Source organism: Oryx dammah, unplaced genomic scaffold (assembly GCF_014754425.2).
Source record: "Oryx dammah isolate SB20612 unplaced genomic scaffold, SCBI_Odam_1.1 HiC_scaffold_28, whole genome shotgun sequence".
NCBI lineage: Eukaryota > Metazoa > Chordata > Mammalia > Artiodactyla > Bovidae > Oryx > Oryx dammah.
In genome coordinates this window covers 79872296-79888611 of record NW_024070212.1, presented here as the reverse complement: position 1 = coordinate 79888611, position 16316 = coordinate 79872296, and the positions used below count along the sequence as shown (strand labels likewise).

The 16316-nt window shown below is 36.2% G+C and overlaps 1 protein-coding gene and 1 pseudogene across 2 annotated transcripts in view; both read left to right on the top strand.

The window, feature by feature from the left end:
- The window catches only part of EFCAB7 (EF-hand calcium binding domain 7), a 58494-nt gene extending 46651 nt beyond the window's left edge, over positions 1-11843 (top strand). Inside the window, exons 12-14 of one of the 2 annotated variants that reach the window (XR_005719554.1) lie at positions 7431-7654; positions 10200-10307; positions 11393-11843. Coding sequence is in view for 1 of the 2 variants with exons in the window: in XM_040232679.1 (XP_040088613.1) it covers positions 7431-7640; positions 10200-10307; positions 11393-11467 (393 nt within the window). In the remaining variant the exon portion in view is untranslated. The remainder of the gene's footprint in view (positions 1-7430; positions 7655-10199; positions 10308-11392) is intronic. The other variant, XM_040232679.1, reaches the window with a different exon arrangement.
- LOC120856572 lies at positions 11830-15747 on the top strand (annotated as a pseudogene).
- Positions 15748-16316: the final 569 nt, after the last annotated feature.

Here is a 16316-nt window from a genome sequence, read left to right as displayed (position 1 = left end):
GCTAAAAGAATATTAAATTCTTTTTAGTATTTAGTAATGCTAAACCTATACTAAAAGAAATACTGAAAGTTATTCTATAAATAGAAAATAAATAATCTACAGAAAAGAGAAAATTACAATCAAATAAGGCAGTATGTATAAAAAAAATTTGTGAAAGTGGTAATAACCACAATAAACAGCAAAAGGATAAATTGAAGATGTAAAAAAGGACATCAAAATAAAATGTAGGGGAAGGGAGTAAGAAAATATACATTTTTTTTAGAGTGTGTTTGAGCCTATATGACTCCCAGTCTAAAGCAAACAGATATAGTAATAGGTTAACATACTTGAAAAATAAGGTAACCACAAATCAAAAGTATTCAATAGATTTACAGAAAACAAAACCAAGAAAGCTCAAGCATAATGCAGAAGAAAACCATAAAACCACAAAAGGAAAAACAAAAATAAAAAGAAGAACAAAGAGGAAATGCAAAATCAATTGGAAAAATAAGATTTAAATGAAAATAAATACGTATTTATCGATAACTTAAATGTCAATGGACTGAATGCTCCAATCAAAAGACATAGAGTGGTAGTTGGATAATAAAACAAGAGCCTACCATATGCTGCCTACAAGAAACCCACTAAGGGTGAAGGACGCACACAGATCAAAAGTGAGAGGATGGAAAAAGATATTTCATGCAAATGGAAATGACAAGAAATCGGGTAGGTGGCAGTACTGATATCAGACAAAATAGACTTTAAAGGCCATAAAGAAAGATAAAGGACACTATATAATGATAAAAGGATCAATACAAGAAGAGAACATAACACCCATTAACATATGTGCACCCAGTATAGAAGTACCTAAATGCATTAAAAAAAAAATACAGATATAAAGGGAGAAATTGAGAATACAATAATTGTAGGAGACTTTAACACCCCACTGATATCAATAGACAGATATTCAAGACAGAACTTAAGTAAGACAACAGAGATCCTAAATGACATAAAAGATCAGTTAGACTTAATTGCTATTTTCATGACCTTGCATCAGAAAAAAAAAAAAAGGCACATCCTTTTCAAATGCACATTGAATATTCTTTAGGCTCGACCACATGCAGGGATACAAAACAAGCCTCAGCAAATTTAAGAGGACAGAAATTATTTCAAGCATCTATTTTGACCCACAATACCATGAAACTGGAAGTCAACCACAGAAAGAGAAATGAGAAAAAATGATTACATGGAGATTAAACAACATGCTACAAAGTGGGTCAATAATGAAATCAAAGAGGAAATTTTAAAAGTACCTTGAGACAAATGACAACCACACAAACTCTGTTCAGTTCAGTCACTCAGTCATGTCCGACTCTTTGCGACCTCATGGACTACAGCACATCAGGCTTCCCTGTCCATCACCAACTCCCAGAGCTTGCTCAAACTCATGTCCATTGAGTCGGTGATGCCATCCAACCATCTCATCCTCTGCTATCCCCTTCTCCTCCTGCCCTCAATCTTTCCCAGCATCAGGGTCCCTTCAAATGAGTCGGTTCTTTGCATCAGGTGGCCAAAGTATTGAGTTTCAGCTTCAACATAAGTCCTTCCAATGAATATTCAGGACTGATTTCCTTTAGGATGGACTGGTTGGATCTCCTTGCAGTCCAAGGGACTCTCAAGAGTCTTCTCCTACACCACAGTTCAAAAGCATCAATTCTTCAGCGCTCAGCCTTCTGTATAGAATGCAGCAAAATCTATAGGATGGAACAAAAGCAGCCCTAAGAGGGGTCAGTTATTCTCAGAGCATGCTGCTGCTGCATCTGCTGCTGCTGCTGCTGCTAAACTCTTCAGTCGTGTCCGACTCTGTGTGACCCCAGAGACGGCAGCCCACCAGGCTCCCCCACCCCTGGGATTCTCTAGGCAAGAACACTGGAGTGGGTTGCCATTTCCTTCTCCAATGCATGAAAGTGAAAAGTGAAAGTGAAGTCACTCAGTCGTTATTTTATATATATTTTACTCTCTTCTTCTAGTAGTTTCATATGCCTTAGACAGAGCCATAATTTAATCATTTGAGCTAAACTATTTCATGGTAAGGAAGTAGACTAGGCTACTTATTGTATGTCAAGCCTATATTGTCCTTTTTATTTTTTAATATAACCCCATCAACAAATAATACTATGTCAGGATTTGGTATTGAAGTGTCCAAAAATTTTGTTCTGAGTATGGATACTTCCTGATTTATAGAATCATAATGAGGAAATTCTCCTTATTCAGTAAGGGTTATAGAGTTGTTGGATTGAAAATATTATACCAGCAAATGGTAATTCAGTGAGAAAGTAATAATTCATAATTAATTAATTGGTATAAAAATGTTGAATGTTTCCATTCATGATGGGGATATACACATGTGGTAACATTTTATTTAAAGGATTAATACAAAACCTAAAGGTATTTTGACTAATTTAGTTTTGACTGATATCTGGAAGTACTCTGAGACAGTAAGGCTATTCAATTAAGGTATTGCCTTTGATGGGCAGTGATTCTTTGATATGTGCTATGTTATTGAGTTAATATACCTAGAGCATGACCTAACGTTTTCATATTTGTGAAAACAAAAAACGAAAGCTTTAGGATAATATAGGAAGAATCCATTTATAATCTTATGAGCTGTGTTCTAATTGGTTTGAATATGTCTGTAGAGGATTTTGCCCATAAGATTTCTGGAACCATAGCTATTTCTTTGGCAGTTTCCTGAATTATATATTATGTAAGTAATCTAATATCTAGTTGAGCTATATTTTGACCCCACCTATTAAATTAGTAGCTATTGTGTCACAAAGACTAACCAAAGTATCAGTTATAAGTTAGGATTTAGGAAACGGCTTAGGATTGTTTGTTAAATCTCATTAACTGAATGGTTTTAGTAAACCAAAATTTATTTTATGTTAAGCATTCTTTAGGTTACTATACCGGCTTCTCTGGTGACTGAGTGGTAAAGAATCTGCCTGCAAAGCAGAAGCAGCAGCAGACACAGGTTCGATCCCTGAGTCAGGAACATTCCCCTGGAGGAGGGCATGACAACCCACTCCAGCATTCTTGCTTGGAGAATCCTGTGGACAGAAGAGCCTGGCGGGCTACAGTCCATACATAGGGTCCCAAAGAGTCAGACATAACTGAAGCGACTTAGCACACACGCACGCACGTTACTGTACACTCTCAGTTTGTCTTACCTTTTCCTACCTTATTTTTTTAATTTAATCCCCTAATTTAGTTTTAAAATTATAGATTATCCATTCCCTCTATCAATCTATAAAGGCAGAACCTCTTTCAAAGTGCAGTATAACTTTTTTGTTGTTTTTTTCCAACTTTTTATTTTGTATTGATGTAGAGCTGATGAACAGTGTTGTGATAGTTTCAGGTGAACAGCAAAGGGACTCAGCCATACATATACATGTATCTGTTCTCCTCCAAACTCTCCTCCCATCCAGGCTGCCACATAACATTGAGCAGAATTCCATGTGAACAGCATAATTTCTTTATTGTTCCTCCTGCAAGTACATTGCCCTTATATCACCATGACAATAATTTGCTGTTTTATTGAATGTTGATGAACAAATGTATGTCTAGTTTTTTTTTTTCCTTTTTATACTTCTTTTTTAAAAAAGAATTTCATGGTATAAAATCTTTTTAGAATTCAGAACTGGGAAAATTTTACTTCATTTTCTTTAGATTTTGAGAGCAATGTTAATATATTCTGTTTCACTTTTATCTTTGCTAACATGTAGCTAAGAGCCACATTTTGTGCAAAGCTTAGGTAGCATACCCTAATCTAGGTTTTCTTATTCCTGTCTTCCTGATCTTCCTTTTTATATGTTGTTAGTACTTTTACAATTAACAATTTATAATGAATAGTTTTCTTCCTTGTTGTATGCTTCCTATTTAACTTAATATGGTAAAAAAAAAAAAAAAAGATAAGTAAATAGAAAGTTAAACCCATGAACAGACCAAAAAAAAAAAAGGATAAAAAGGGTACCTTTTTTATGTAGATAAGATTTTATTTAAAAATTTCAGAGAATGCATCTTTAACAAAGACCTTTTAAGATGTTTATGTTCAGTAACAGGTGAACTCTTAATATTGATACTCTTTGATCAAGTAAAATAGATAACTAAGACTCGGAAAATGGTTAAAATAATACTGGAATCTATTCAGTACTGAAAATTCAGTACTTTAAAATGCAACAATCGTCAATCAGTTTAGTCACTCAGTCATGTCCAGCTCTTTGCGACCCCATGGACTGCAGCACGCCAGGCTTCCCTGTCCATCACCAACTCCCGGAGCTTGCTCAGATTCATGTCCATCGAATCAGTGATGCCATGCAACCATCTCATCCTCTGTCGTCCTCTTCTTGTCCTGCCTTCAGTCTTTACCAGCATCAGGGTCTTTTCTAATGAGTCAGTTCTTTGCATCAGGTGGCCAAAGTATTGGAGTTTCAGTTTCAGCATCAGTCTTTCCAATGAATATTCAGAACTGATTTCCTTTAGGATTGACTGGTTGGATCTCCTTGCTGTCCAAGGGACTCTTAAGAGTCTTCTCCAACACCACAGTTCAAAAGCATCAATTCTTTGGCCCTCAGCTTTCTTTATGGTCCAGCTCTCACATCCATACATGACTACTGGAAAAAACCATAGCTTTGACTAGATGGACCTTTGTTGGCAAAGTAATGTCTCTGCTTTTTAATTTGTTGTCTAGGTTGGCCATAGCTTTTCTTCCAAGGAGCAAGTGTCCTTTAATTTCATCGCTGCAGTCACCATCTGCAGTGATTTTGGAGCCCCAAAAATAGTCTCTCACTGTTTCCATTATTTCTCCATCTATTTGCCATGAAGTGATGGGACCAGATGCCATGATCTTAGGTTTTTGAATGTTGAGTTTTAAGCCAGCTTTTTATTTTTATTTTTTTAAATTTATTTATTTTAATCGGAGACTCATTACTTTCAATATTGTATTGATTTTGCCATACATCAGCATGAATCCGCCACAGGTATACACGTGTTCCCCATTCTGAACCCTTCTCCTTTCTCCCTCCCCATACCGTCCCTCTGGGTCATCCCAGTGCACCAGCCCCAAGCATCCTGTATCCTGCATTGAACCTGGACTGGCGATTCATTTCTTATATGATATTATACATGTTTCAATGCCTTTCTCCCAAATCATCCCACCCTCTCCTTTCCCACAGAGTCCGAAAGACTGTTCTATGCATCTGTGTCTCTTTCGCTGTCTCGCATACAAGGTTATCGTTACCATCTTTCTAAATTCCATATATATGTGTTAGTATACTGTATTGGTATTTTTCTTTCTGGCTTACTTCACTGTGTATAATAGGCTCCAGTTTCATCCACCTCATTAGAACTGATTCAAATGTATTCTTTTTAATGGCTGAGTAATACTCCATTGTATATATGTACCACAGCTTTCTTATCCATTCATCTGCTGATGGACATCTAGGTTGCTTCCATGTCCTGGCTATTATAAACAGTGCTGTGATGAACATTGGGGTACACATATCTCTTTCAGTTCTGGATTCCTTGGTGTGTATGCCTAAACCAGCTTTTTAAACCAACAACAGTCATAATTTTTTTAGAATTCTATATTGTGAACTATTTTGATACATATTGTACTTCCCAGGTAGCTTAGCAGTAAGGAATCTGCCTGAAATGCAGGAGACACAGGTTCAATTCCTGGGTCGAGAAGACCCCTGGAGGAGGAGATGGCAACCTACTCCAATATTCCTGCCTGGAGAATCCCAGGACTGAGGAGCCTGTTGGGCTACAGTCCATAGGGTTGCAAAGAGTTGGAAACGACTGAAGCAACTTAGCTTTCTCTTCTTTCCTTTTTGACACATGTTACCTATCAGATATCTCCAGCAACTCTTGGCAGAAAATACTATGTTTATCCCCACTTTCTCTGTGAAGAAATCAAGCCTCAAAGAAGTTAGGTGACTTCCCTTGATCATGTAGCTAGTAAATGGCAAAACTCAGTTACAAACTCACATCTTCCACCTTCTAGTCCAAGATTTTTCAGTCTGCCATGTCTTATAAAAGGTGACTTTATTCTTGCCAAAGGTTGGAGTCATTAACTATTTTAAAACTTTTTTAAAAGATAAAAATCTATATTGTTCTACTAACTTCAGACTTTTATCTTTTGTCCCCCAAATAAAAAGTTGATCATCAATGTGTATGAATTCATTCATTTCCTCAACAATTACATTTTAATGCCTATATAAAGTAAGCTTACAGTAAAGAGGCACTTAGGTTACAGTTATGAATAAGTCAAAAATTCTACCCTCTTAGATATTCCATGAAGAAGGATGGCTAATTAAATGCAGAATTAATAAAAATCATTTTAAAGGTGTTTTGAAGGAAACAAACCAGTGCTCAAAGTAGAGAAGAGTCGGGTAGTGAAGGAGATTGGGAGACCAGAGCAGCTCTCTCTGCAGAAGTGACGCTTTAGATTAAACCTGAAGGAGGAGGATGAGGTACATACTGAAAAGATGTGACTTTTCCAAGCTGAGAGAACACTACCTATGAAATCCAACACTGGAAAGGGTTTTATTTTTTCTAGGGTCTGAGAGATCAGAGTAACGAGCACATTAAGACAGGAGATTGGGTTGCATAGAGAGTCAGAGGTTACCTTGTGCAGCGTCTTGTAGGCTATGGTAAGAACTAAAGAGTGGACATTAGAAGAGTCTATTTCCAAATGCAGAAAATCTCTTTAGGTCTTAAGTTTCATAGTTACTTTTACACTAACTTTAAACTGTGAGAATTTTTCTACATTTCCCTATTTTTGGTGTTCTATATTCACGTACTATTTCAATTATAACCATAATTTCTTTAAGGTTACAGATGAATTCTTTCTGTAACCTTAAAGTTAAGAAAGGAAATTAAGTAACTAACATGACATGAGTTAGCTTTAGAGCAAATTGAGGGGTTTGGGTAAAGGAATTTTTTTTCCTTTTCTATGAACATTATCAGTTAATATGCAACCAAAAAACCATAATTTCATGCTTTTTTATTACTTAATTCATTGTACTTAAACTTTCCTCTTAAATGTATCAGACAAGCTAGAAAGTATAGTATGTCTTCTTAAATCATATGATTTTGTTGTTTGTGTTAGTCACTCAGTCATATCTGACTCTTTGTGACTTCATGAACTATATCCCACCAGACTCCTTTGTCCATGGAATTCTCCAGGCAGAAATACTGGAGTGAGTTGCCATTCCCTTCTCCAGGATATCCTCCTGACCCAGGGATCAAACCCCAGTCTCCCACACCACAGGCAGATTTTTACCATCTGAGCCACTAGGGAAGCCCAAATCATAAGATAAACATAGTAATAATAAATAATGTAAATTCTATCAAAAGACTAAAACAAAGTGTGCTTTTTTTCATTTCAGGCATGCCCATTTGTCATTGATATCTACGCAGACAAATGCAAGCCAAGAATTAAAGCTGTCCATATGGAGGCATGCAGTGGACAACTTGAGAAGGCCATTTGTAAATCTGTTCTTAACAAAGGCAATGCCAAAGTGATGGATGGCTATGAAAATATAATTATATATACTTATAAGCGTGACACCTGGATAACATCAGTTATTGAAAACAAGGTATCAGTTATGAGGTGATTCTCCTCATAACTGCAATGGTTAATACATTCCATCTTCTTTCTTACCCTATCCTTGCATAGCAATTAAATAACCCCATTACATTAATAATATCTATAATAGTTTCTTCTCAGGTTTCTAACTCAAACTGGGCATGATAATTTTTATATATTTTTAAATATATTTATTTCTGAGATGCTCATTTTTGTATTTCTTTTTGAGATAGTTTTCTCTTAAAATATGAAAATTAAATATTTGAAGATCTATGAAGATAGAGGATAATCTCGGTGCAAAGTATTTTATTTAGTTTGTTACTAAATGTCTTCACACATACATAGCTATTTTAGACAGCAGAGATAATGTTTTAAAGAAATATAAACAAAGTAAAGAATTTAGCCCAACTTTTTTTTCTTTCATTTTTTAATTGGTGGAAAATTGCTTTACAATGTTATGTTGGTTTCTGCCATGCAACAAAGCAAATCAGTCATAATTTTATATATATATATATCTCCCCCTTCCCTCCTGCGCCTCCCTCCCCTCCCCCACCTGACTCCTCTGGGTCATCACAGAGCACTAGGCTGGGCTCCCTGTGCCATGTCGCAAGTTCCCACTAAGTGTTTTACACATGATAGTGTATATATGTCAGTTCTACTTTCTCAATTCGTCCCACCCTCACCTTCTCCCACTGTGTCCACAAGTCCTTTCTCTACTAGGTTCATCAGTACCATTTTTCTGGACTCCATATATACGCGCTAATATACGATACTTGTTTTTCTAACTTCACTCTGTATAAGAGGCTCTAGGTTCACCACCTTCCTAGAACTGACTCAAATTCATTCCTTTTTATTAGCCCAGCTTTTTAACCCAAACTTTGCAGTATCAAAAATCCTACAGGTTATCATCATGTTATCTAATTAAATATATTCTTCTGTCTAGGATCTGTTTTTATCAAGCCCGTTATTTCTAGCTTTGGCCATCTTCTGTGCTATGAATACTATTGATATTGCATGTCAAGAGGATACTCACATAAATCCTTTAAGTCAGAGACACCTAGTTTTCTAAAAACTATATATTTTCATAAATCTTACTCAAGACAGCTAGGTTTTTAGAACTATTGGCTTATTTGTCTTTGTTCCTGGGTGAGATTTACATTATTTTTATGCCTGTCATAAATTTCTTAAAGTGCTTAAGATTTGGCTGAGTATTGAGTCAGTGTGAGTGTATATCATGTAACTAACTCTCCTAGTCATAAGACAGGCCACTAGAACGTATACCCTGAGACTGCTTTCAAGGAGTTTAGGGGCTAGTTGTAAAGGCAAAGTTAATACTCTCAGAAGAGATCAAAGAATAGTTAAGTTATATAGTCCTGTTTGCGTGTGCAATAGGAATTCTACTGTATCTGTATCTCTTATAGTTGATGCTAGTTGGGACTGTAGAAGTTGGGGAAGGATTTGTGATTAGGGAGGAAGGGAATTGTGATGTGTAATTTGTGGTATAGGATTTGAAGGGTAACTAGGATTTAGATAGGCAGAGCGCCGGCCCTTAGAAGCAGAGGAAACAGTGGAAGGAGAAATATGAGTAAGCATTAACGTGAACTATAAATGACAGAATGGGAATATCTCCTTTGCAGAAGCAGAGAGCTTTATTTGGAGGAGCATTTGAAAGGTAAATAATACAGGCTGAATGGATCCAGATTATATATGTTATCTTGAAAACAAGATAGAGGAGTCTAGACTTGAGGAAATAAGAGAGGTTCCCCAGCCAGTAGATTGCTATCTTCAAATGGATCATAACACTTTGGAAAGTGATTCCTAAGATCCTGCATGTTTGTGTTTCTGCCCTCTGTGTTTTTTGTTTGTTTTTGATTATGTGAGTATGTGTGGGTGTGTGTGCGAGCATGCGCACCTCCCCTCTCTGTTTTATTAGGATTAAAAGGGTGGAGGAGAGCCACTACCTTACCTCAGTTCCTCTGCACTTCTATTACCTTCATTTCTCAACCCTCCATCTCCTTCTTTTTCCTCAAGGAAAATTAAATTTTTCCACCAAAATGAGGTAATAACATTTTAAAGTTTAACATGTGCCAAGCACTTTAACTGCATTTGCTTCTCACAACCCAGTGAGGTAAGTACTATCCACATTTTATACACAAAGAAACTGAAGCACAGGGATGTTAAATAACTTGCCAAAGGTCACACAGCTAAGTAATAGAAGAGCTGAGAGATGAATCTAAGTAGTCTAGAATGTTGCATTGCCCCTGTGTAGTCATCAGGGAGTGACTGCAGGTTCTTTAACAGGATACTACTTTGATTTGTACATTTCTCTCATTTATCAGCTTCATTCTGTTTTCTGTCCATCCTAGAGGCTGTCTATTATCAATGGTCTGTCATCTCAAATATAACTTCTTCCATGATATTCTGTCTGAACTAACATTTCTGTGTTTCTGTAGAACCCTGTGAAGATCTCTTATCACAAGACTTGCAAAGTGTTTTGTAATTATCACTTTGTTTGTATATATTTAGTAAAGAAAGGACTAGCAACTTATGAAATCTTTTTTTTTTATAGTCAGACAATAAAGTGATTATTCACATCAACAATGAGCTGAGTAGAAACTGTGTAAACAACAGAGGCCTCGACATATTTGCAGTAGAAGTGGCACCAAAATCTACAATGGTAATGCACTGATTTTTAATTAAAGGCTTTTGTTTTATCAGCTTGAAGAAAATTGCTGTTAATGCTATGAATAAATTTGTAGGTATGAAGTAAAGTGGAAAATTATTTTGTGTGCTATTTGTATTAGTACCATCCTGTACAAGAAGATAGGAAACTGGTTCTAATCCAGTTCTCACTATTTGGTTCAGTGATTATGGGACATTCACTTAACCTCTCTGCTGCAGTCTCTATAAGTGTAAAATTAATGTGATATCACCAGTTTTAGGTACTTCACAAAGTTAATATAAAGTGATACATGTGAAACAGTATTGAATATTATATAGAACTACAAAATAGTATTAACAGTAATTGGACTTTTGATAATTCAAAATATTTTTGTCCCCATTATTAAGATTTTCTAAGGTAACCTAAAAGAGAAAATGCCTCTGAGTGTTAGATAGCCAACTAAGTCAGGAGCTGAGTAGCTGAAGTTCTGTTAGCAGAACTCTAGGCATCTGATTTAGCCAGGAGTTCAAGGCAGGGAGAGATCAGTAAACCCTGAAACTAGTCTGCTGCTGCTGCTGCTGCTACGTCACTTCAGTCGTGTCCGACTCTGTGCGACCCCATAGACGGCAGCCCACCAGGCTCCCCCGTCCCTGGGATTCTCCAGGCAAGAACACTGTCTAGTCAAGGGAAAAGGGGAAAAGCTTTCTGTTTTTACCCTTTTCCTCTCTGTACTCTCTATGAAATCCTAAAACATTCTAGAACAGGATAAAGAGAATTTATTTTTGCTGTTATTCCAGTGAGGATTTTTAAAAATGCTCTAGGCTTAGAGAGGAAATAATACTTACTTCCCTTTCTGCCACCCCTCTTTACCCACCTTCACAAATAGCAACTATCAGCTACTGTATTACAGTTGAATTAGGCTGGATTATTCTGTTGGAAATCAGATTGTAGATTGCAGGTCCTTGCTAAGGACAAATATTAAAGAATTTTATCTGCACAGAGATATTTTTTATATAGGTTCTAGCAATGTCCTATTGAAAAATTAGCCCAAAATTATAGTATACAAAAGGAAAGTAAAGGCTTTCTGTTTTTATGTGCAGGTTTGTCAACATGTAATGCCACTGAATGAACGACAAGAATGGATATATTATTGTGTTTATTCCCTTTTATCTTAAACACTATTTTTAAGAAATTACTGTGCTTGAGACTGTCATACTAAGAAGAATTATTTCAAGTTTGGTTTGTTATTCGTTGATAACTACATGTAATCAGTTTAACTGATGTACATAATAATCTATTTAATTTGTATGCATTTGGATTTCATGTCCTTATTATATACTGTATTATTAAAATAGAAATAATTTGTAATGTGTGGCCTTCTTATTAATTTAATGGGATACTTGGCATATTTCATTTGTGACTAATTATTTGAAATTAAATTACAGGTAAACTTTTAAAAAGTAACACTCAATGAATTCTATAAAATCCTATACACTCTTTATGTATTCATCAAAAAAAATCCTGAAATAAAATATAAATGGCCCAGTTGCAGCCAGTGCCTTGTGCTTTATCCCTGTTCTCCGGCCTGTCCAAGGAGCCCAGTGGATCCAGGACTCCCATCCTCACCGTATAGTTACAGGCATGTGACTGTGAGAGGACTGGGGAGCTCCAGGGCCCCGTTTGCTTCCTGCTGCTTCTGAGTGGCTGGTGGCCCGCAGCCCCTCCACCACTTGCTTCTTCACCAGCAGCCTCTATCTCCTGCTGCACCTCTTCACAGCCTTGAGCCTGTGCCCTCGCACAGGGCTCTGCCAGTGCTAAAGCCCCAGGTCCAAGTTTCTGCTGTTGGTTGCGGCAGTCCCAATGTGTCTGAGAACAACAGTTGGACGTTACGTTTACTTCTAATGAGATCATTGTCTTAATGTACAAGAGCACGAGCAGATACGACTGACGGGACTGGTCAATGTGATTTGACCTTTGAGAAAACTAGAAAGTGTAACCCTGCAGGAGATCACAGATCCAGAAATAATTTCCCTAATGAGAAGACCTCTACCCTCAGGAAAGCTGGGGCAGAGTGCCTGAGCCACAATCTCACAGTCTTTTTTGATGTCAAAAGCCATGCAAATACTGCTACTGGTGTACTAAAGAAAATGTATATGGAATTTCTTCAACTAACAATAATAGTATCATTTGCTTTTTCTTGCCAGAAGTTATCTATAAGATGAAACAAACAGATCGCAATGTAGTAATGGCTATTAACTCACAGACCTTGGAACCTTAGCCATGCAGGAGATGGGACTATGATACTCTGTGGACACAATGCATGTTTGTGGTAATGGACATTTCATTTGTCTGAAGCAAATGTAATATCTTTACGGTATCTGTGTGGAATTTCAGGTTTCCTCCTGCAAAAGAATTTTGTATCCCCAGACCACTTGAAGAAGTGGTCAACTTAAAGGCATTCAGGTTGTTGCTTGGACTGTTAATACCTTTGATGAAAAAAGTTACCATGAGTTTCATCTTGGTTCCATCTCTGACCCTGACAGTGTGTTGAAAGACTGCACATCATTTCTAGGCACCCCAAAACCCCCTCTCCAAGGAAACGTGTACAGGAGCTGCCTGCTGGTCTCATGCAGGGATATTAAAATACCCCTTGTGCTAGCCCACACCCTGGGAGATCAGGTGGCTCACATAAGAGGTTGTCAGTAATTGCATTTTTACCCGAACCAAAGCAAAACTCTGTGTTGCCAACATGCTGCATGGAATGCCTGAGTTCAACCCTTGCTCTTGAAAATCTGGGTCTGCAAAAAGGCACAATAGCTCCTACCCTGACCTAGGTGAGGCATACATCTTAACTCAGTGAGGATAAACACATTGAGTTTTGAAATTTGGGGGTACAGATGCAAATACATGAGAAATGCACCATCACTCAGAGCTGACATTTTAAAACTTGCCACACTTTTGTAACTTACTTATTTCAAATATTGTATTCAGCTCTGTTATCAGTGTATTGTGGCTGTCAAACTTGTGACAAACTTTAAATCACACACTAAAAATCACTAAAAGGAAAAAATGTGAATGCAGAAATAGCCATTATATACTGTAGTCTTCCAATGAAAATATAATTAAAGCAAAATTTGGAGAAATTCCTTTTGTATTAAAGAAGTCAAAATCTAATCACAACAGTAGGAATATTTTGTTCTGATGGTAACTTTTTTAATGGATTTACTTGTGAATTATTTTTAATGAAATTATTTTGAAATAGGCATTAAATCTGAAGAGCGTTTAATGAAGTAGTACAGTGCATGAAAAAACTATATTAAGCAATTAAAAACTGTGTAGCCATATCAGTAACAGAATACTTGGCTAGTAAATGTCAACTTTTGAAATATGAATACCAGTGTATTATTTTTACCCAGCACATGCTAGCACATAGTTTAAATGTCACTGGATTTTTGGCCCTTCATTGGATGTCTGTAAAATGGGTTGTCATTATCTAGCAGTTTGAGTTCTTCAAGTGATATCTTAAAAAGTAATGCAGGACTTCCCTGGCAGGCTAGGGTTTAAGACTCCATGCTTCCCCTGCAAAAAGCATGGGTTCAATCCCTGGTTGGAGGAACTAGGATCCTGCATGCCACAGGGCATGGCCAAAAAAATGAGTACAATTCAAAAAACATTAATTGCCAAATGCCTTATAAGTCAGATAAATGTGGCCCTATATTCTGTTTCACAAAGTGTTGAGTTGCAGGAAATAAATTGGCTGGCTGTGCTACCAAAAGTATGTAATAAAGTTGCTATCTTTACTCCCACTTTTAAAAAGACTTTTTATAACAGGATGATAGGTATCATTGGAAGATGGAGGCCCAGGAAAGAATAGTGAGCACTTAAACATTATCTTCCACCACTGTTACCACTTAGACATACCAACCCTTTCACTCTTATTAGAGGCGGGGGAAAAATCCAGCTATCTTATGGTTCCATCTTCAATTACTCAGTTGAAAGGTATTTTGTTCCAAGTTAATCTTTCTTCCAAGTGAATGAAAATCCAAGAGCATCAGCTAGTTAATGAATGTAACTATTCCATTTTGTGAAGTAAATGATTTTTTTAAAGGATTACTTCAGTACTGTGGTACTAGAATATCCAGAAAAGTTTAATTCAAGTCCTGAAATAACAGACTCACAGGTTGATAGTGATTCTTTATTCAACCAAAATATTGTTGATTAACATGTAAGAATGTTTTCTTTAAAGGTGCTGCCTTTTTTGAGGGTAGTTTTGTACAGATTGACTATTATTTTTAGAGGTAACTTTGCACGTTGTTTAATTTTAAAATCACAAGGATTCAACTTCTGAAAAAGACCATCTAAGTGCCCCCGTCTCTCCTTTGCTCTCAGTCCCATCCCTGGCGATCTCCATAGTATCTACATTAAAGCTCTCCATGCTGAATTTTATCTACAAACACTTCCTCAAAATTGGCTTTCTTTCCCATTATTATTTATACATGTTCTCTACTTTTCATCTTTAAGAAAGCTCTCATTTCCCATCTATCTCTATCATTATCCTGTCTTCCCCTTCACACGGAAATGACTTGAAAGAATTGTCTGTATTCACTTTCTTAACTCCCATTCATTCTCTACTAGTGATTGTTCCACCAAGGACATCAGTAGTAACTTCCTTATTAAATCCAGTGGATATTTTTAAGTCTTCTTTCCAGTGTTAAGACATTGTTGATCTCTCTGACACCATGCTCTCCGGATTTTCTTCCAACCTCTGACCATTCCTTTTCAAGCTTCTTTCTGACCATACTTCTGTACTTTCTCCCAAATTCCACATCCTCTCTTAACTCATTGTAATTCCTTCCTACTCCAAAATTCTACAGCTCCAATATTTTAAAACCAAGTTAGTGTTAAATATCAAATGCTGCCATAAGTAATTCTTAAATTACTATATTTAATAATTTATTGATTTTCCATTACGTTTGTAGTGACCTATTTTTTTAAGCCAGTGACCTTTTTTAAGATCTATTTTTGGTATAGGTTAAATATGAAGCAGAAACTTAATACACCACACCGATCATATTTTGTATATAATCCAGGAAAGTGGAAATGTATTTCTGGTTTTGACCACCAGAGGGTGAGCATATTATTTCCTTATTCATTAGTATACACATATGCCAGAGAGAGACAGAGACAAAAGCTGACTGATAATGTTTCTCAGCAGTGGGTTAAGTCCTTTATGACTTCTAAAATTGCTTTGGGGAAATCAGTTGTATCATATACGTATACACCCATTCTTTTTAAAGAACGGATAAAAAATTATTCCTGGTTTGTAAACTGGATGCTAAATCTTCAGCTCTTTCACTTCTTCATGAAATTACAGTATAAGGACATAAAGAGATAGCCCTGCTAGCTTTACATGGGATTATAAAGCTAATCTTTGCTACTCAGGCTAGTTTACTTTCTGGAAAAAATAAGAACTAAATAAGGATTTGAATAAAAAAGAGGCAAATAACAGAATTGATTTAGGGAAGGTAGATGAGATTCATGCAGAGACACAATTTAGGGGCCAGGAACTAGGAATGGTTGCTGAAAATCTAAAGAGTAAAGGGTTTTGATTGAAGTGTATACATATTAACTACGGTTAATTGTTATCTAAGGAAGAAGAATAGACATTCTCAATCCTTATGAATAATTCATAAACTGCATATATTTGTGATATTTGACCCTGTTGATTTGTACTTTAAAAAAAATTACTCTTTTTTTTTTTCATTTAAAAAATCTTACGTCAAATTGTATAGGGATCACTGGAAAAAATAAAGTGTGCTGAAAACTAGTTAGATCAACTCATGGGAGGGAAAAGATTTATTTAAGAGTAAAATTAATAATGTCGAAAGGTTTCCATGTGTCTGAGTTTGTTATATCTGTAGTGAAAACAATGTGTTTAACACCATACACTGAATTTTGCTATGTTCTATTATGTTGCTTTTTTCCTATAGTTCAGTACAACTAATGTTTTATCAAAAATTTATC